Below are 22590 nucleotides of genomic sequence, written 5' to 3'. Positions count from 1 at the left end.
ATAATAGCAAAGCTGTATCCAGCTTCTCTGCTGCAGCCCGACTGGCAGAAAGAATTGTGCAGTGATCCCGAAAGATGCTTCTCATTGAAATACATTAGTTTAAAAAATGTGCTGACTATCACGAAAAAAACGGAAAAATCGTGTCCGGGTACACGAATCAAAATAGATTAAATTATGTGATTATTTCACGAACTGCTGTGAGACTGGGTTGGAATCATCTGTGCATCTGTCTGTGCTTACATTGAATATATTTATTTTGTACAGAGATCTAAATGAGACTACCTGTTTTAAATGACGGGTTACACAAATAAAATAGGGAATAATAATAATAATAATATTATTTTATAAAATAATATAAATAATAATAATATTTTAATAATAAAATAATTACCATTGCATGATGTCGGGAACATGAGTGATGAGTGATGCGTTGAGAGCTCAGCAGAATTCACACCTGTCTTGTATGTTCCCTAACGTGCTTCCTTCATAGCGGTGATTAATATTAATGTCCATATTAGCATTCAGTGAGTGTACAGGTGAGGCCCATAGCCACAATCAATACCAACACTGCTTTTTGTGTGTGTGCATGTCGTGGTGCATGCAATAAACCTATATGTGAAAAGAAAGCATGTGTTTGAGCAGGCAACTATTTGCAAATCCGTGTGTAGGATCTCACCCTCTGCAGACAGCTCTAGAGGGGACTTGAATTCGACTGAGGAGGGTCTCATCAGCTTCTTCAGAGTCTGAATCAGCTGTAGGGCAAGAGGCAGAGACAGAGAGGAAGAGTTACAGAGAGGAAAACTTCATTCCAAATGCTATCAGGCATTCTGACATGGAAACCAACCAAGTGGTGATGGTGCAGAGATCTGACTGCATGCAGAGAGCAGGAGGCCCTGCAGCACTTTGATTCTGTCCAAGCAGCACTGCAGCTGAGTCTTTGTGAAAGGTCATTGTGCCACCAACATGGCAATAGCTGACAATAACTGAAAGGCACTTTTGTTACTTTTGGTAATGATTTCTGTCTGTTTAGATGCATATCTGTCAGAATGGATCTACAGTGGGGTAAGGGCCTGTCAGAGCAGCGAGCTGATGAAGGAACACCTTACCTCACTGGACCTGCCTTTAAAAGTCCATATAGACCTTTGCCTTCTTAATTAGTGAGGTAATGCCACTTGCTAGAATGCTCTGGATGAACCAGCTACTGAGGACACTGATGGCTTAACACGCCTAGGGACAATAAAAGACGTTTGGTGCTACCCAAACAACAAACCCTGGGTTACCAGCGACCTGAAGGCCCTACTTTAAAGAAGAGGGCGTCCAATGTGTCCAAAGACAATTAAAACAAAGACTTGGAGAGCAAGGACTCGTACAGAAGGAAACTGGAGGAATACGTGCAGAGGATTAGGGCTAGGGATGTCTGGGACTACTAGAACACCTGAATATGTCTACATCTTTTTTATCTGGACTGATTCATCTTTTCCTTCCTCTGCACATCAGGTCTACCAGAACACCTCCACATATCAGGATTGCTTTTAAACTGGACTTTTATTTTACTTGATTGCTGTTTGATTATATTCTTATTATTAATCACTTGGTCTTTGCACACTAGTATTTTTGACTGTATCTGGACATTATTCATCTTCAACACCACATGCCTTCATCTTGAACCTTATGTACAACAAGACTGTCAGTCAATACCCCTACTTATCCATTCACTAGTTTTTCTGCTTATTCATTCTTATTTAGTTAGTTTGTAGTGTCATCTTAAGCTGTGTTCATGTACCTGTCATTTTAATGTATCTGTGTACAGGGAGAACAGCAAGGGACCCAGAACACAGCCCTGGGGTGTCAATCCTTCACCAGTCGTTATTTCTTATTTCAGGTATTTCATCACTACAGAGGTGAGGGCCACTGGGTGGTAGCCATCCAGGCCAGTTGCTCTCCTTCTCTTGGCCACAGAAATGATGTTGGATTTGTTGAAGCATGCGGGTATGACAGGACGAGCTAGTGACAGGCTGAATAGCATTGTGAACACCGACGCTAGTTGGTCAGCAGCACACAGCTTCAGGACCCGCTAACTGATATTGTCTGGTCCAGCTGTCTGTCTGTCTATCTATCATGCCTTGTCTTGCCCTAGCATCATATCATTGTTAGCATCCCAGAGCTGTTCCATTTCAGTGGTGATGTGTTTACTAAGGTGTAGTGTGCTGAACCTGTGTGGCTGTCATCAATCAAGACTTCACCACTTCACCATCACTAGCTCATGCTTGGTCTGGGATAATGATGGAGCTTCTTTAGTCTGCATTTGAAACTGAAGGCACATTTACAGCAATGTGTTTTACTGTGCACTGTCCCTGCTAAAAACTGTTAAATGAAATAAGAAATGTGGAAATGGCACACAGCATGTGTCTGAGATCCCAAATCACCAGCCTCACTGTGCACCGAGCACTTTTATTTGATATTTGTTCTTTGCAAAAGTGTTACGTAGCAAAAACCCAACTGTATCCTTCCATCAGCATGTGCGATATCTGGAAATCTTAACTCCTCCTCCTCCCTCTGGTTGCTCCTGTCTTTGGTTCTTTTATTTATTATTATTATTATTATTATTATTATTATTATAATTTAAGAAATGTTTTTTGTTGAAATTTTGTTATCTTGCAAGAAAAACTTTCAGCATTCAAGTATTTTTTCTTGAGAGAAACTTTGGGTATATTTCCGAAGATTTCAAGGCCCCTTCCCTTTAATATATCAACATATCCATCAGGTATCCATCAGAATTTGAAAATGGTTGTTTTTCCAGCCAGGGTATGGTCAGCTGGAAATCTGTCTGAACAAATAAAACATGAGCTGGCAGAATGCTCTGATTCCCAAAACTCAAAAGAATACATAATGTGGTTCCTGTGCCCATGGGTTATCCTCCTTAGCACAGCTGTAATGCAGCACCACATCACGACAGGATAAATGACCAATCCACTTTAAATCAGGTTGACACTGCAGACAGCTTTATTCTGTGGCAGATGTTAATTTTCTCTTCTTTCTTTTCAAATGTAAATGTATGTGTTGGCAGGGTAGGCAGGCTGATGGAGCTGTAGGGAGTGATGCAGGGTGGAGTGGAGCGAGCATCATCTGTAGCTAGCTCACGCAGCCTATTAATAGTGGCTCTCCAGCCGAGCCTGCAGGAGTGCAAACAGGCAGAAGCTGTCCCTGTCCAGTCCCTGTGGGACTTCTACACCACAACACAGGCTGTTGGAAATGTGCTACAGGCAGCATTTAATACTGTCCATTCTCACATAGTGGCCTTTACTTAGCTGCAGAGGGTATCAGCTGTATTTAAACTAGGCTTATATTAGAGACATGCCTTTATTTTACTCTGTTTTCATAAATTGTTCTATTGATTTATTATAAATATGAATTAGGGCTGAACGATTTGCAAAAATATCCTAATTGCGATTTGTTTAACCACTTTTGCGATTTAAATGTGATTATTTTTAAGCTCTTTATCTGCTGCATTATTTGACAACGATAAACAATAAATCATTGTATAGTATGACCAGCATAATATTAGATAGGTTAAACATAAACTGGGCTTTCCTGTCTGACAGGCCTGTATGTTATTATAGTATTGCAATTAGGTGATGCATGGATTTATATGAATGACATATTATTCAAAAACTACTTCAATCACAGCCACTGATTTGTTGATCGTCCAGTCTTGTAAACATGTAATAATTACCATGACAACATAAAGCACTGACAAATAAGCCTAGTGGAAACATTAATATTAAAGGCAGTACCAAATAACGTAAACTAAAGTGCAGATTAAACTCTGCCTGTGAACTTTACTGGACTTTAAATACTGTATGTATATGTGCGCAATGACTATGGCCCTGCCAGTCATAGTGATCCTACGACGTGACCACGTCAGTTGTAGAAGCAAAAAAAACTTGCAAAAATCTAATTTTAACACATCAGCCCTAATATTAATCTAATTATATATCACTAAAATACTAACATACCACATGTAACATCATTATCAGGCTCATCAGACCCTCAGATATCATCCTCTGGTGGTTTTTCTCTGTAAGTGTCTGACCGCCCTCACAGCTTCACACTGCATTAAACACTTCATTTCAAGCATGAGGTGAACACAAACATACAGTATGCATCTAATGGCCTTTTACCCACAGTATCCCTGAAATATTAATACGGGACTATACTGTAATTCACTTAAGATTTCAGAGGTTTTCGTGAAGTGGGCAGAAGAAGCTCTAGAAGTGTTTTCTCAGAACAAAGGTTGGAACAGCAGTAAGCCATCTTAAGAAGCAGTAGTACAGTGGTTCCTGCATCAATATTTCAGTGTGTGGGCATGTTCCTGTGCATATGCTGTATGTGTGTGTGTGTGTGTGTGTGTGTGTGTGTGTGTGTGTGTGTGTGTGTGTGTGGGGGGGTGCCTGCATATAGTGAGTGTGTATCAGTCTCTGTGGAGGCTGAAGGGTCGTGGCAGGAGGAGCTGTGTGTGTAAATGTGTGAGCGTGTAACTGCAGCAGGGCTGAGTGGGTGTAACTTCATTAAAGGGGTGTCAGGAGTTTTTTTGCTGTCTTTCCAAAGTGCTGCGTGTGTCCTCCCCTGCCTGTGCATGACAGCAGGATCAGAGCTGAAGATAATGCATATACTCGTCCCTATGATTTATAAAAAAATCACTTCCTTGTACAAAAACTGCTCCCTCCTTTATAATTGCACCGTGCATATGCTAAAATGCTCTGGCGCCTCATTAGAGAGACAGAGAATGTGTGTACCTATTAGAGATTATGAGTAAGCATGCTGCATGTAGACCTTTAATGTGAACGTGTGCCCTAACTAGTGGAGTCTTATTTGTTGTTGCTGCTTGTCATGACACCAAAGAGAAGTACCTTTTCTCCGTTAGCACTGCCCAACACATAGCAGCCCATGATGTGGATGAGGTTGGGGTTGGGGTTGAGCCTACTCATCAGCCTGCTGAGCCGCCGCCAGAACCTGCAGATGTTAACACAAGCAACAAGACATGGCTGAGAGGTTACAGTCCAAACCGCATAATAGTCACAATTCTGAACACAATGTGGAGGCACTTTATGGTTAGAGATTTCCATCACATGCTTTATACCAGCTGCACTCATTCAAATGTAAAAGGTAAACCTGAAAGGGTGAACAAAGGAACCATCTATCTTATTCTTTCTTTTAAACTGCAGAAGTTTTGGTTACACTTTACTTGAAGGTATCTACATAAGAGTGTCATGAACGTGTCATAAACATTATAAACAAATAGTTATGTCATAAACGTTTATGACATAACTCTTCTTTTAGTAAGTGTCATTCGGTTTTTGTCATGACAAGTTATGGTTAGGGTTAGAGGTTAGGTTTGGGTTAAGGTGCTGCGAGGGGCATGGGCACAAGGGCACCACTGGTATGAATAAAACACTTAAAGAACTCCTTAAAAAAACGGGTTCGGTTATATAAAAGCTGTTTAAAAGATGGCCAGATAGTAAAAGCAGGTAAAAAGAACCACTAGACAGGGTTAGGGTTAGGGTTAGGGGAGGCAGCAGGAGATTTAAAACTTCAAATAAAAGGTCACCTCCACAACTACCCTGGTGTCTATCCTAGAGAATTTACAAAATGAATACATAAAATAAAATAAAAAATAAAAAAATAAAAAATAATATATATATATATACACATAGTTATGTAAATAAATAGCCCGGTATCACAATACAAAATAAATTCTAGCCCAAATTTAAACCATCTTATTCAAACTCAAAAATTAAATTAAAATATTTCAAAGGTCATCAATACTGTCTGAATTACTTGCCCTTGAGGTTAAAAAAATATATACACATACCATTAAAAATTAGTAATAAGTGCTGTGTTAAAAGTGCTTTAAAAGGTAATAAGTGCCACACAATAAATAACCATAAATAATTTAAAATACATCATAGAATAAAACCACACTGTTAGTAAGAATGCATAAAACCAATGGCATGTGTATCATCATGTTAAAGCTTTGAAACAAGTAATTCAATTTGTAATAATAATAATAATAATAATAATAATAATAATAATAATAATAAATATTAGCAATAAAAACAGAAGCACAATTAAATTATTAAAATATAGGTAAGGCAGAATAAAGTTATAAAGGACAACCAAGGCATATTTAAAATATTTATTAAAAAAACATAAAACCATTAAAATATTAGGTAGGACCTCCTCTGCAGGGAGAAATTAACCCCCGAAAGGAAAGAATAATAAAATCTAGGAAGCATTAGGGTTAGAGTTAGGGTTAGGGTTCATGTGTCATGACAGTGTCATGTGTTCATGACAGTGTCATGTAACTCTTATGTAGATACCTTCAAGTAAAGTGTTACCGAAGTTTCTAATGGAGCGCAGTTGACAAGAAAGTATCTATAAGTCGCTGCATGTCCAGAAAAATTTCTAAACACACACTACAGTATACTGAACATACTGATTAACATGACCTCCTCACGTCCTTTCTGTCACTATTTATGTATGAACATTTAAACAGGATAATGCCTGCTCTTTGCCCTGTATCATGATGATGGGTGATAGATGTGCTACTATGACCTACTGGATCATGTCTTCTTCCTTCTCCACTTTTGCAAAGGTGGCCACTTTATTCTTCAGCAGGTACAGATGGCCTGGGCCTCCCTGGGGAAAGGGGTAGCTGTTACTTTCTCTCTATATATATGTATGTGTATATATATATATATATATATATATATATATATATATATATATATATATATATATATATATATATATATATATACACACACACACACACACACACTACCAGTCAAAAGTTAGGGGTCACTTAGAAATTTCCATTCCACTCCATTATAGACACAATACCAGATGATCTGAGTGGGTGGCTGATCTTTAATGCAATATCTACATTGCCCATTATCAGCAACCATTCATCCAATGTTCCAAAGGCACATTCTGTTTACTCATCTGATATCATTTTAAAAGGCTCACTGAGAAAACATTGGAGAACCCTTTTGCAATTATGTAAGCACATAATGTAATCTGAAAACTGCTGCCCTGATTAAAAAAACAATGCAACTGATCTCAGCTGGTATTCTGTCTATAATGGAGTGGAATGGAAATTTCTGTGTGACCCCAAACTTTTGACCGGTAGTGTGTGTGTGTATATATATCATCTAGGCAGCAGGAGATGTGTTCCATGTGTTTCATGTGGGTGAAAGCTGCTCCACCTACACTCTCCCTGAGTGACAGAGTTCTCTGATGGACAGGAAGCTTTACTCGTTGAGCTGCGTGTTTTACTGGTGAGAGCTTGGTAAAATAAAAGGCTGCAGACAGATGGAGAGCTGTTGGACTAGTAGGTAATATTAGCTGGCTTACTATATTTCGTGTTATTGCAGTTGCTTGATGTTTTGGCTGTGTCATAACAACTGCACACGTACAGCTGTCCATATTTACCACAGCGGTGTAGAAGTGTAGGGGGCTATAAATCACAAAAAATAACAATGTGACACAGTGATGCTTTGCAGTGAGGCTCAAACTAAGGGATTTTTTATTTAAACTGCCAAAAGCAAATATTTGTCCCAAAATATAACATATGATATAACATATGATTTTTTGAGAGGCAAAAAAACATATTGATATCATTAGCAGCTGATATCGGTTTATCCTTCAATCCATAACTGTTAGCAAGCCAACACTAACGTCACAATATGTCCCTGTGTCTCTTGTCACTCACCTGGCAGAAAATGAGCATGTTCCAGATCTTACAGCCTTTCCTGTAGCCAATCAGCTTCTTCTCTATCTCCTCTGGGACAAGGCAACACACACACACACACACACACACACACACACACACACACACACACACACACACACACACACACACACACACACACACACACACACACACACACAGAGAGAGAGAGGTGTCACTTTTCCCACTCAGACGTAATGGTGAGAAACATTAATTGGCTGTCCCTAGACACACACACACACACACACACACACACACACACACACACACACACACACACACACACACGCACACACACACACACACACAAAGTACAAATTACAAAACTATGAGTCATCTCTGCTCTCCAGCAAGCTGAAACTTATCCCACCCTCATCTTTTCCTCATTTACACTGGAAGAGTAACTTTTCTACTTGAGAGCTTGAGAACATTTGAAAACCCACACATGTCACACTCACCGAGGATGTCATCAAACGTGGCATGTTCATGGTCCTTTGAATGGAAGATTAAAGTTAGAAGATTAGCGTTGAACAGAACAGAAATGTAATGATTTTCTACACCGAACGTTAGCTCATCTACTGCCATCACTGTAATGGAGTCAAAGTTGGATATATCTATACGTATATATTCTAAGAGTTGTGATTTAACTCGTACTCACAATAACAATCCATTAGATTTTTGAAGAGCGTTTTCAACAACAGCAAAATACATTTAAATTCCTCAAACATCAACATTACATCTCAGCGGTTCCCAACCCCTGGGGGGGTCACAACGTAAAAATCAGGTTCATACGGTGATTAATAGGACAGGAAAGCTGAGAAAAACCTCTATGCAACACAATTGTATATCTATTTCTTCAGACATTCCTCTAATCTGTTTTTCTTGTGGATTACTGGATGATTTGAGATTTCTAGGGGTCTGAAAACAATTCTAATGTAATGGGAAAGAAACCCTGAACTACCAAGTGTAAGTAAAGAAGTGAGACACAGCATTAGAGTCTAAAGCAAAGTCAGTTTGTCTTGTGTTGGACCCCTTCACCAAGATGATGACTAATGGGGATCCTTTATAAACACCAAAGCCATGCTAGTGCATTGTGTGACAATGCTAACATGCTGATGTGTAACGTACAATGTTTACCATGTTCTTGATCTTATTTTAGTATATTTACATACTATAGTTTGCTAATTTATTCTAACAAAGTACAGCTGAGGTCTGTAATTCTGCAGGTGTCTGGTCTCAAACTAGAGACAGAGGATCACCAAAGTCAATACAACTCATCCTGAGGTAAACGTGAATGTCTGTTCCAAATTCCATGGCAATCTATCCAATAGTTGTTAAAAATTATATTATAATTATGGCATTAAAATTAACTTTCCAGGAATCATGACTGCCTGAAGAAAATGTTGTGCCAATCCATCTAGTAAAGCAAGGCAGCTTTATTTGTATGGCCCATTTCTGGAACAAGGCAATTCAAAGTGCTCTACATAAACATCAAAGAACAGTTAAAAACATCCTTTATAAAGAAAATAGAAAAAGCTAAATTAGAATAAGACAAGTATGAAATAAAAAGACAGGTATGATTTTGACATATCTCTATAGATAAGTAAAAACTTTGACCTGCTGGTGGTGCTACAGGAAATCACCCAAACAGCAACTAGGTCTGAAAATTGAAGCCAAAGCTGAAGCTCCTTAAAGCTGCATTCTCTCTAACTGCCAGCAGGGGGAGACTCCTCCGGCTATGAGAAAATGAGCCTATTTCTCTCTTGATTTATTACCTCAGTAAAAATTTTCATAATTAGTTAATGGTCTCAATCACTAGTTTAAGGGTTTCTTCTATACAGCATGATGTTCATTTAGTAGATGATGGTCCCATTTATTTTAAAATAGAGGATAAAGCAGGGGATGCTATAGGACCTGTCAGTCAGGACCGAGGCTTAGCAATGCTTATCCATTGAAACCATTGAGACACTGGTTAAGCTATGTCATCCTCCCCAGCTCCACCCTCTTGTCCATGTATGGTCTGTACTGGTTCCATAACACCGAAATAGTGACAACCAAAATGCATCCTCCTGGCTTCAGAATGGCAATCCACAAACCAATGGTCACTGATGCTACGTCCATTATTTTTTACAGTGTATAGGATCACCAAAGTCAGAATTCTGGGACCATGGGGACCATGAATGTCTCTACCAAATTTGATGGCAATCTATTTAATCGTTGCTAAGACATTTCTGTCTGGACCAAAAGTGATGGACCAATCAACTGACAGTCCACGAGACTAACATTGCCATCTTTAGCGTGGCTAGAAAAGTTGCGAACCACTGCTCTCTAATACATTTTTTTTTTAATTGTAATTTAGTTTAATGTTTTATTTTGTAGTGTCTGTTTAGCCTGTGTCATGTATTCTTTTACTTCCTGCTTTGTGTGATTTCCCGCCTTTGTGATTGTCTGCTCTGCCCTGATGTGTCTCACCTGTTGATCATCCCTCGTTACTAACCTTGTAGTCTTGCTTTGCCAGACCCTCCTCCAAAGCACGCTGGAGGAGGGTCTGGCTAGTCCACACAGCATTCTGTGATGGGAGAAAAACATGCTCTAGTGTATTAGCATTTCTCAAAACCAATCACAATCGTCTTGGGCGGTGCTAAGCACCGGTGAAAAGCCACGGTGCCTCTGCTAAATAGATGGAGATGGCCATCCGGCCCAAATGAGTGAAATCCGACGGATTTTCCGGCGGCAACGGAGCAATCCCGGAAGTGGAATGTCAAGGATATAGACTACTACCCTCGTTACCTCATGTTTTTAACCCTAACCCTAACCCTTTCTTTGTCTGATGTCAGACTGTGCAGTTTATTACTTGTGGGTTTTTGCTCTTCTCAGTTTTCAGAGTTTTCAGTGTATTGATTTATTTTGGGATCTCTGTTTTTTTTACCTGCCTGCTTCAGAACACCTTTCGTTTGTAAGCTGTTTAAATTTATTAAACCTTTACAATCTTCCTGCAGCCTCCTCGTCTCCAATCTGGAACCAAGCCTGCTATTACACATCCCTGACATACTCTTTAATATAATGTTACAGCTGTTAAATGGATTACCATGAAATATTGTACATACATCCATGGCCTCAGATGATGAATCCCAATAATGTTGGTGATAACCTGAATTCATATAGCAGAACCAACAGATCAAAATATCCATTTGTCCAACACAGTGCATGATAGAATACCCCTTTAATGGATCAAATTTCCAACAGCCTCAGCTCTACTTCCCAGCAGAAGTTGACAAACTACAGTATAGGCTAATGAAAGTGTAATCAAATGTGACAATATAGAGCTACGCCTGGCAGGCTGTAGGTGACAACCTTCTCTCTGCACCACATTGAGGCCTAGCTCATGGTAAGGACGTAAGGCTAGCATGTTGTATCTTTGCAACCACTGAAGGACTTATTAAATGCATACAGCACAAATGCCTTAATCCTAAATATAGTGGTGTTTAGCTGTTGATGGCTGTTACTCACATAAAGAATGGGGATGATGGAAGGGTCGTGCCTACGAATGATGTTAGGAACATATTCAGCCTTTGGGACCTTGGAGGATATCAGCTGTGGAAAACAGGAAGAAACCTCAATACCCCTGGCTGCATGACGGATATATTATGTTGAACTTCAAAGTCAAATTGTAAGTTGATTGCCAAGATTCTCACCATGATTTTAGGTGGGATAAAGTCCTCTCCTTCACAGGCCACTCTCTCCATCTCCCTCTCCTCCTCCCAGTCGGCATCCTCGTCCAGCCCTTCATCTAGTGTCCCTGAGGAGGTCTGAAGCTCGCCACCTGGCACACACACACACACACACACACACACACACACACACACACACACACACACACACACATAGGAACAAAGGGTGAGATGAAAGGATAACATATAAACAGGATTAGAGAGGGGGTGCTCCATTTAAAAGTGTTGCACCTGTTATTTCATCTTTCCAACACAGAGGGGAGGAACTGACGGAGGGGTTAAAATGAGACAGCAGACCAGACAAAACAACACAATAACACTCTCTTTATGCATCCAGCCAGACACAGAGAGTGACAATGTGTGTTATAGGAAAATACATCTAAAGGCATGTGCTTATGTGTTTGTGTATCTGTATAAAAGCCTGCATGTGCACTAGAGTATCGTATTAAATATATTGTATTGTAAAGTATGATGTTGGTAGTGTGTAGGTGATTGAGAGAGCATTGACTCACTGTCTCTGGAGTCATGCAGTGAGTCAGGCTTGACAGGGGTAGGGTCACTCCACGAGCGGCTGAAACTCTTGGCCCGGCGGTCGGCAAAGGCTGATGGAGTTAGAGGGGGAAAAAGTCACTCTCTCTCTCTCTCTCTCACACACACACACACACACACACACACACACACACACGCACACACACACACTCCAAATGGTTCATCCAGCCCAGAAACCAAAGGTTTCGCCTGTTCCGCCTGTTCTGACCCAGTGGGTGTGAAGAACAGTGCCTGTTAGTTAACTGGCCTTGGTGCTTTATGTTTACAACTATGTGGTAATTCAATAATAGCTTTTTGATTTTCATTGAAATATTATTGTGTTACAGTAAAATGACAATTTTAACAATGCTGGGTGTGTCAGTGCATCGTGACATCACTGCTGGGTGTGTCAGTGCATTGTGACATCACTGCTGGGTGTGTCAGTGCATCATGACATCACAACATCTTGTCTGAGCAACAGTCCAAATATATTTGATTAACTGTCACATAAGACAAAGAAAAGCACATTCTCACAATTACCAATGTGGAACCAGCAGCTGTTTATGCATTGAAAATTACTTGAGTGACTAATCAATTAGAAAATAAAAAAAATAAAAACTTTTTTGACGGAATCGACAGAAAATTAATTTTGCCTTTATTAATTATGGTATGATATACATATATCAATATATCAAGATCATTAATGTCACCAAGCCCCATTCAAGGGCTAGACTTACTTAATGTTCCCTTAGAAGATAACTAGTTAGGCTTACTGTGTTTTGCCAGGCATTATAGAGTTGAAGGAAACAAATACATTTCCTTGCTGAATCATTTTCTAAGTTTCCTAACTCCCTCCCTTACCCAGTCATTTGGTTGTTAACATATTCTACCCGTTACCCAAATAAGACAAAATCTTTGTTTTGCATAGAAAGGGACTGTCAGACAACGGGATTTGTGAAGTTTCAAAAATGGTGAAATAGAATGACAAGGATTGCTCCATAAGTTTGATTTAAATCAAAGGTGTCAAAGATACAGCAAACAAACCAATGTATAAAGTGCTTAGTTTTCCGGCACTCAATTTATCACTGTTATATACAATTGGCCTTCGAAGGTTCAGTGCACAATTATAATATGATAAAAAGGACACCATTTTTTCCTGAAGCGAATGTAAGTCCCAGTAACAGACACACAGCAGTTCAGTAGGCTGACAGTAGACATAAGGTTTTGATGGCATGTCAAATTCATAAACACACTCTAACACCATATTCCTATAACCATGTACACTACTGTTGCTCCATGCATAAAGCACAAACAAATTCTGATGAACATCAATTCCCATGTTATGTTACAGACTGTAGAACATGAATGCATGACAATGTACTGACATCAGCATGCTTACATACTGTACATGCTGCAGATCCTGTGAAAGACTTACTCTGGACCTTCATCCTGCGGCTGCCCACAATCCTAAGGTGTGTGCGGAAATTTCTACCATTTTAGGGAAGAGAAGGAGACAGAGACATTAAAAAAAGGAACAGAGCCAGAGAATGACAGAATGTGTCCAACCTACAGACACAGATGGGTAGATAAGTCAAAAGTCAAGCCAGAGCTGTGACAAGAAGATCGGTAACTAAATCAGATCTGAGCCTCCAGTAGGTATCTGTCTTGTGCACATGCTAATGTGTTAGCATACATTATGCTATATTGTAATGGCAAAAATTACCTTTAAACATGATTTGAATTATATTCTTCTACATTTTGTGTTTGACCTAGAAGATTCCTATGTGGAATAGCTGAATTCGTAAACCTTGGAGACACTTGAAGCTATTTTATCTTTTAGCCTTCTGTTGTAGTGTTAGCAGATAAGGTTTAAAGTGGTAACCATAAACAAAGTCTGGGAACGTAATGCGTACGCTGAACAGATAAGGTACATTCATTTCTCCCTGGATTATTTTGTTTCACTTTCCTATTTTCCAAAACCTACACCTGCTGCAAACAAGAACACCACAATATTTAAAAGCATACATTTATTCTGCAATACCTAATCATCTGGCTGAAAAAATATTTAATCTGCTGCACAATTAAAAAGATGTGTAACCTTTTTAAAAGTTGCAACTCTATTTCCTAAAACAATGTTAGCTGGAAATGACATACAGTACATTCTTACTTAATTACTATATTGTAAACCAAAATTAAAGTTTTAAAAAATGAGTTATATTTGTCTACATGGATTTAACTTTCTATGTTTTCTACAGAAAGTAATAGAAGGAAAAATATATAACACCATGTTCATCTTTCAATCTGTCAATGTCTACATACTGTGTGCTAACATGTTAGCATTCAAAGAGGACACAGCTATATATACATGGGGCCAGTGTAGTACTTTACATTAGGAGTGTTTGAAGTTATTCAGACATGTCATATCAAACTTGTTGAAAAAACCCTGCAAAAGAAGAATTCTGTCTTTGACTCATTTAAAGAACTATTGAAGAGATGTTGCATCATTACTGGGAATCTCAGACTGAATTCTTGTCTTTAGTTGAGTCTCTTCCTTCTCCATCTTTACATTCTCTCGTTGCTCATTTGCTGCCTGCCTGGCATTACTTTCACACAGGGGAATGTCCCTTAGTACAAACAACGCCTGGGTTTTAGTAGGCATTGCATGATTCATTCGTACCACTGGAGAAAAAGAGTGGGACAGAGAGAGATTAAGAAAAGAGAATCAGGAGACAGCCCTAAGTGGAACAATGTGTGGTCTAAAACATAGCTTTTTATTATTCATCAGCCTGTCTGACTCTGATGGTTCAGTGTAGTGCAAGAGGGCTTCACACTCACTTTTATTTTGGTGACTTATCCCTGAATAGCTATCTGCCACTTCTCATACATATCCATACGCATACTGCATGTCTTTTTATTGATAGTTTTGTACTTGCACCATCATTTATAATGTATATGTGCACTCTTTCCTTTGTACTGCAACTGCTGCACAACAAAAAATAAAGTTCTATCTTATGTTATCTTTTCCTCGTTAAGTGGAACTATAGTATGAATCCGAGAGCTTACTGAAAGTACACTCTGCATCAGCTGGAGTATTGCAAAAATGACGATGCTACAATGGAGACTTGATTAAAGGACACTTTACTCATAATTGGCAGCACTAATCAGCCTGTGGGAACAGCTGGAAGAACCTTCAGCCCAGTGATGTCATCAGGGGTCATCGCAGCTTGGACTTAAGAGTCTACAGATTTGTAATGGAAAGTCTGCGATACAAACTGGGGCATGGAGTTTACCAGACAGGGAGGTTCTATCTATCCCTGAATATCCAAAGTGAGAGCTGTGTCTGGGTTCTTGGCAGTAAGTCAGACTCATTCCAGGTGGGGTTGGCCTCTGTCAGGGCTCCCTTTGTCACCAATCCTGTTTGTGATATTCATGGACAGGATATTGAGGCTTAGTGGTGATTCAGTGGGCTGGGGATCTCATCGCTGCTTTTTGCAGATGATGTAGTCCTGATGGCATCGTTGGTCCGTGACCTTCAGCACTCACTGGATCAGTTCACAGCCGAGTGTGAAGCGGCTGAGATGAGGATCAGCACCTTTAAATCTGAAAACCGATGGAGTGCCTACTCCGAGTAGGGAACGAGTCCTTACCCCAAGTGAAGGAGTTCAAGTACCTTGGGGTTTTGTTCGCAAGTGAGAAGACGATGGAGCGTTAGATTGGCTGGAGAATCGGAGCAGCGGGGGTGTTATTACACTCACTTTATCGCACTGTTGTGACTAAAAGAGAGCTGAGCTGGAAGGCAAAGCTCTCAACCTACTGTTCAATGTTTGTTCCTACCCTCACCTATGGTCATGAAGGCTGGTAATGGGTTTCCTCTGGAGGGTGGCTGGTGTCTCCCTTAGCAATAGGGTGAGAAGCTCAGTCATCTGTGAGCAGTCAAAACCGTACATTGATGATAGCTGGTTACATGAACCGACTTGAGTCATGACCTGTCAACTGCAACATGAATAGTTACACTACATTCTAACCAGTCACAAGTGACTAGCTGTCTCTGGCTATCTTCAAGAGATTCTAACAATCACATATACTAGATAAAGCGACTGAAACAAGACTGCATACATATCTGCACTCTGTATTTGTTGATGAGCATAATCGCAGGTCATGAGAGGTGAAACCACGGGGGTCCGTCTATCCCTGTCAGACTGCCATGTAGTCACGTAGCTAACTGTCAGCAAATATCACGAGTCACACACCAAGACCAAGAACTGTTCTTAAACTGATATTAAACTATTAAACTGAATGTTGCTGCTCTTTTAGTTGAAACATCTGGTACTGACAGCGGACAGCTGTGTGGGATAACCTGTATCTTTCAATTCAAACGGTGATAGTGTTGAAAGTGGAGGATTTTTTGGGTTTTTGTTTTGCAACAACTGAAATAGTACGCCATTTAAATGATCTTTTAGTCTTGCTTCATTTTGCTGGGAATTTAGCTACCTTCAATGGATTACCGGTAGTTAATGTACAGACATTTTTCTATTTTTTATGAAGATGATATTGGACCCAAGTAAACCTGAGCTGTTGAGTTTAAAGGATAATGGAGCTCTGTGGTGATGTAAAACACATCTGTGTTAAAAAGTGATGAGGTCCGTGACAACTGACATGGCTGGTCCACGACCCCACAGCTCATTATTTTTAATATGACACCTGTAGTCAGTTATAGCTAGCTTTTCCCACAGTCACTGTTGTTTGTGCCATTACATAACACCGAAGAGCGTCACTGTCAAACTAAAGGCCTTTGTCTCAATAATAGAAACCTAATATCAACCTGATATATTAGTGTAACACAAACCGAACAGCAGCAAGGTTCATCTGTGTCACAGTGAAATGCAAAGCACACACACTCCCACCTGCATTTATTTTTTCTAATCTCAAGCTATTTTATATCCAGAGTGCAGTTTGAGGCATGCCAGGGTTAAAGAAGAGCCTAAAATAGAGGGATGACTCAGAGGAGAGGGGATCCATGAGTCAGCCAGTGTAGTATTTTCATACTGAGTGACAACAGCCAACACCTGCGCATCAACACTACCCAGTCAAATTCATGTCAGTGTCTGCGCATGAATACTTGTGTGTGTGCAGCTATCTCACCAAACCCTTTCATTGTAGCTAGGACCTTTCAAATGCTTTGGAAAAAAAATGATTGCTTATTGAAACATGCATAATTCGATTTGTGAAAGTAACTGAGATGTACCTTTCTAATAAAAGCACATGCAGCCCTGTACACACACACACACACACACACACACACGCACACACACACGCACACACACACACACACACACACACACACACACACACACACACACACACACACACACACACACACACACACACACACACACACACACATACACACACACACACATACATACACACACACACACACACACACATACACACACATACACACACACACACACACACACACACACACACACACACACACACACACACACACACACACACACACACACACACACACACACACACACACACATACACACGGATTGGCCCTATAACAGCAGTCAAGGACCGGAGTGTGTAAAAGCATGGTAACTGGTCACCAAAATGTCGCTGCAGTGGTACAGGCTATCATTAGGCTATGTAGGCAAAGATAAATGCACAATGTGTTACATTTGTGTGTGTTTGTGTCAAGAGTTAGTGTACCAAACTGCTGCATGAATGGAGTGAGAGGATCTAGATTAGTGAGTCATGTTTTCAGTGATAGGATTGACAGAAGACATGACATCATTTTAATTACTTTTAATGGATGACCTAAATTAAGTCAAGTTTCAATTAAGTCTTTCTCTTGCTTCTGTAGGCAGTGGTGTTAGTTATAAAATGTTTCTGTAACCCATAGCTGGCTATCAGGAGGCGTTACACACCAATGCACTAAAGGTGGGATGGCAGTAACGGTGGATTGTGCTGCAGGCAGCATTATCAGACCGACAGGAAGCGCTGTCACCACTGCTAGCTTTAGGAGCTATTGTAGGTAGCTAGAGTTGATTGATATAAAAGCTTAAATGAACAATTCAATTGGGATATCCATCCATCCATTTTATGTCACTTACCGGGTTGCATCGATTGAATCAATGATATAATGTAGAATTATTGTTATATACTGCTGGGACAATGGTAATAATGTAAGCCGTATGGTCCCTACTGGTTTCCATCATGCTCTCATACTTTGACGACTTTGACTGTCAAACAGAAACTACTTTCATTCTCTGTGGTAACAAAAAGTTTTTAATTATATTTCAACGACATCTTCATCAGCAGATGGGGTTCGCTCACTTGTCATAGAGATGGCTCAATTGTCATCATGTGACCCAGCAAATGAGCCATCTATCCAGAGAGGAAGATTATGAGATGGTTTAGTCTAAGTAGTCACATCAATAGCATGGACAGACTTCTAGCTCTGCTGAATATGTTGACAGATTACAATGATTAGAACTAAAATGGTGACTGTTATTAGTAGTGTTATTTTTTTGCTAGTTGGATTACCCACATAGAAGTTAAAAATGAGTCACATTGTTCAGAACCTTATACACGACCTGGAAAATGTTTCACTTTAACCTGATCTCTCTGTACTTTACTCACCTTTCTCAAGTCCAGCTGCCAGTAGTACCATGGCCATGGTACAGTACAATGGTGTGTGTATCGTATAGGCCACATACATTCTCAATTAGCTGTTAACCAAGTAATGCTGAGGCAGCACAGAAAAATAAAGGCTAGTCTCTTATCAAGTTCAGGTAAAACATGGAATTACCATAATGTGCATTTCTACAGCGCTTATTCTATCAGCAGTCAGATGTTGAGCGATGTTTCAAATGAAAAGCCTACAAGCAACGCAAGCTTCTCTCTGCATTGGAGATAAATAAAAACCCCATCACCATTGGAAAACATACAGTAAATGTAGAGATGAGGTTGAACATCAGCCAAGTGGTCCATTAAGAAAAAAAGCATTTTGATGTTAAGAGGGGTATTTTTTGCTGTGTCATAGGGGAACTGTAACAACACACAGGACAGAACAGGACAGCCAGGACACGGTACCTCTCCATCATGGTGGCTGCGTCCTGCTCTCTTTTCCGCCTCTTTCTCTCAGCAATGCCTCGGAAAGCCCTGCCAGGACGTCAAAGCGGTAAGTGAATTTTAGTGAAATAAAATGTTACGTTTTAGCGGCGCCTGACCGAACACAAAAGAGTTTTTGTCGGAACCCAAACTGACCCAAGAGGGTACATAACCTTTACAGAACGTGTCTGATTTAGCTCAGACATATTTTTTTTGTCGCCTTTTATTTTTACTGTCAGCCTTACTTAAATGCCACAAAGTTGAGAGAAATTAGATTTAAGCCCTTTGGGTCTAGTTGGGTTCGGGCATAAATATAAAGTTCCAGTTAGGGTGGCTGGGGAAAAAATAAAGGTGAGGAGGTTAAAGTCCATAAGGGTTAGTGTGGGGATTGGTTAGCTTTCTGAGTGGTTAGGGTTTTGAGCACACAGTCGTTTTAGCCACCAGAGGCAGAAGCCGTGGATATATTCTCAAGTAGTTAACAAACACACGCACACACACACGCACGCACGCACGCACGCACGCACACACACACACACACACACACACACACACACACACACACACACACACACACACTCTAACACTAAGATCAACATGCAAGAAAGGGATCTACAAGAAGACACACTGAGAAGTAACCAGGATACTCATTCTGCCTATCCAGTGTGAGTAACTAACTATATTATTATGTCACCAGTATCAGCAAAGCAAATCCTGCTGAGTGACTGTCGTATTTGACCGTCATCATTTCATATCATTCATTTCACAATGATATCTGACCATGATATATTTTGGTGTCCATTACTTGTCATTCTGCCAGTGTGTAAGTTGGTCAACATGGGTGTGACAGTAATGGCTCTGACAGGATGTCAGACATAATGAGAATCATCTGTGACAACGTATGTCAGAAATGAAGTCATGTCCTGCAGCCGGGTTTTGACTGACAACCGATAGGCTGAAGTCACTTGAGTCAGTACAGTGCTCATTATCCAACAGCTCTGCCGCTGCACTGCTATTATACATTTGTTTTCCCTCCTGAGCTCTGTCACTCTCTGTTGCCTCTCCCTGAACAAGATGAACATGTTGGACGTGCCTCCTCCTTCAGCCTGTCACTCCTTCCACCATCTGCCATCACCAGAAACTCTAAAAGCTAAGAGCCCTCTTCCTCTTCTTTTACTCTTTGTTAGCAGTGCCGTGTGGAACATGTGCCTGTTCAGAACGAAAGATTGCTTGGTTCCCAGTATTATAATTTTTTTCACAGCTTTATTGTGTCAATTATCACAAACATGTGACACAAAATGCAGTTATTAAACGCTTGGTTCCCAGTGTTTCTGCTTGCAGCGTTGTCGGGTGGCGTGCACATTCAAAGTGTTCCTTGAGAAACACTCATTCAATGGTAGGCTAAATGGTACATTTACTGCAGTTATATAGCACCTTACTGGACAAAGCACTGTACAATTTGCCTCTCATTCACCCATTCCTGGTGGGGGAACTGCCATGCAAGGCGCTGGCCCACGACAAGATGCCCCCATCGGCTCTGTGGCAGTCGCAAGAGAGAAAGACCTCGCAGAAGTCTCTCTTCTACAGAACATCGTTAGGTTTGTCGCTAAGTTGGCAACCCTGCCCCGACCCCCCGCTGCTGTACAGAGGCTCGTACAACAGCATGCTGCTTGTGATGTCTTTTGCGCTTTAAAGATATACACACATACGCACACACCTCGATTTATAGTTAGATAAAGCAGTCCAGCACATTTCCCTCCAAAATCACATTATGTCTCAGATCCATATGGGAACGCTTGTGTGCTGTTAACTTGCAATATGTTTAATTAGTTTTCTATATTTTCTATACAGAGCTGTAAATCAGTAACATCTATTACAATAGCTATAAGTTATACCTACCAATAAACTAGCTTAGTGCTATGGCTAAACATTTTGGGTAAATATGTGATTTTGATTACAATGACAGTATTTCCTGTAAAACAAACTCTGGTTTTATGTGGTGGTCAACATTGTGTTAAACGTGATAAGTTGTACCAATAACTATAAACTTAGCTTCTTCTTCTTTGTAAGAAACCAGACAACACAATGCTGCTGATGTTGATGTCCTCCCAGGGTTCTTCTTTTTCACACCAGTCAGTTGGAGCAATTCCTAACTAAGCTTAGCTAGCTTTCTTTAAGTTACCAATTTAGCTCACATTAACTAAATCTTAAGATACCACATAGTGGTATAGTTTATTCCGTAAGATGTAATATAAGATGTACTGTAATTGGCATTATAAAAATGATTAGCTCTACACAGTTAGATTTTCTCACGTTGCAAACGTTTAGATATCTGACTGATGATCCTGCTCTGAGCTAGCGTTAGCTTAGATTGTTAACGTAGAGAGACTGACCACTCTGTTGTTCTTTTTGATCTACAAAACCATAGTCCACTTCTACCTGTCCAAGATTGAAAGTGATACAGAATGGTGCTTCTTTTTTTCTTTGGAAACCATTTTTGGCTCATCGTCGCAGACATCAACATGCAGAGCTTGTTACGGACAATACTAATTTATTTGACATCACTGACGATTTGAAGGTTGCACGTATCCAAACTTTTAAATGATGTATTGTTCAGACATTTTGTGCTAATCCACTTCTGTCTGTGTCTATTTTGATGGACACGTCATTCATAATGCTGTTAGATATATATATTGTTAATCAGCTCGATCTGTGTCTATCTTTAGACTGAACCGCAATGAAGTGGCTGTGCTGAAAGCAATGCTTTGCTTTTCATGATGGTTGCAAAAGCTAGCAGTTTTAGGCAGACATTAAGTTTGTGTAATAAGTCATCACTGTGTTGCTGTGTAATATATGAAAGACACTTCACTTAAGCAACTGTCATTTTTCAGACCAGGTACACCAACACTTCAGTACTTTAACTTGATAACTTATTTGTGCAACTCATGAATGTAGGATACTCATTTCATTCCCATGGTACAGTACCTTCCCTGGACTTTGGTTAACTAGTGACTGAATGTATAACTTGAAACACCCAGTCCAGCAGACACCACAGACTGAATAGCACAAAGCCACACAAGGAAAAGGGTTCAACAAATGTTACCTAACTGACAGTGAGAAAAGTAAGGGGGAACAGTGGGGGCAGTTAAATGAGTTACTCACGATATTCTACAGTTGTTGTTTGGAAATCCGCCACGTAGAGAGAAGAGTAGAGGAAAGAGAGAGGACAAAATGAAAGAGAAGTCAGCAACAGGGCCACTTACACACATATCAGAGACTGCTTTATGTTGCAGGTCTCACTTTCACAGAGGATACAATGAGCATGAAAATTCACCTTGAGTGGTAATGTACTGACTGTAAACTCAAAATATCAGTGAGAAAGGACAGAATCCTTGTCAGTGTCATTAGGACACACAC

The 22590-nt window shown here is 40.0% G+C and overlaps 1 protein-coding gene across 1 annotated transcript in view; it reads right to left on the bottom strand.

The window, feature by feature from the left end:
- Positions 1 to 22590, bottom strand: part of nsmfb (NMDA receptor synaptonuclear signaling and neuronal migration factor b) — a 48243-nt gene that overhangs the window by 5730 nt on the left and 19923 nt on the right. The window contains exons 5-15 of the mRNA XM_078249910.1: positions 22336 to 22341; positions 19159 to 19227; positions 13487 to 13539; positions 12036 to 12125; positions 11488 to 11615; positions 11303 to 11386; positions 8251 to 8284; positions 7775 to 7845; positions 6620 to 6699; positions 4911 to 5013; positions 677 to 752 (exon numbers count right to left, since the gene is read on the bottom strand). Of these exons, the coding sequence (XP_078106036.1) occupies positions 677 to 752; positions 4911 to 5013; positions 6620 to 6699; positions 7775 to 7845; positions 8251 to 8284; positions 11303 to 11386; positions 11488 to 11615; positions 12036 to 12125; positions 13487 to 13539; positions 19159 to 19227; positions 22336 to 22341 (794 nt within the window). The remainder of the gene's footprint in view (positions 1 to 676; positions 753 to 4910; positions 5014 to 6619; positions 6700 to 7774; positions 7846 to 8250; positions 8285 to 11302; positions 11387 to 11487; positions 11616 to 12035; positions 12126 to 13486; positions 13540 to 19158; positions 19228 to 22335; positions 22342 to 22590) is intronic.

The sequence above is a fragment of the Sander vitreus genome, chromosome 5 (genome assembly GCF_031162955.1).
Source record: "Sander vitreus isolate 19-12246 chromosome 5, sanVit1, whole genome shotgun sequence".
Classification (NCBI taxonomy): Eukaryota; Metazoa; Chordata; class Actinopteri; order Perciformes; family Percidae; genus Sander; species Sander vitreus.
The sequence above is the reverse complement of the archived record's forward strand: the minus strand, read 5'-3'. Positions and strand labels throughout refer to the sequence as shown.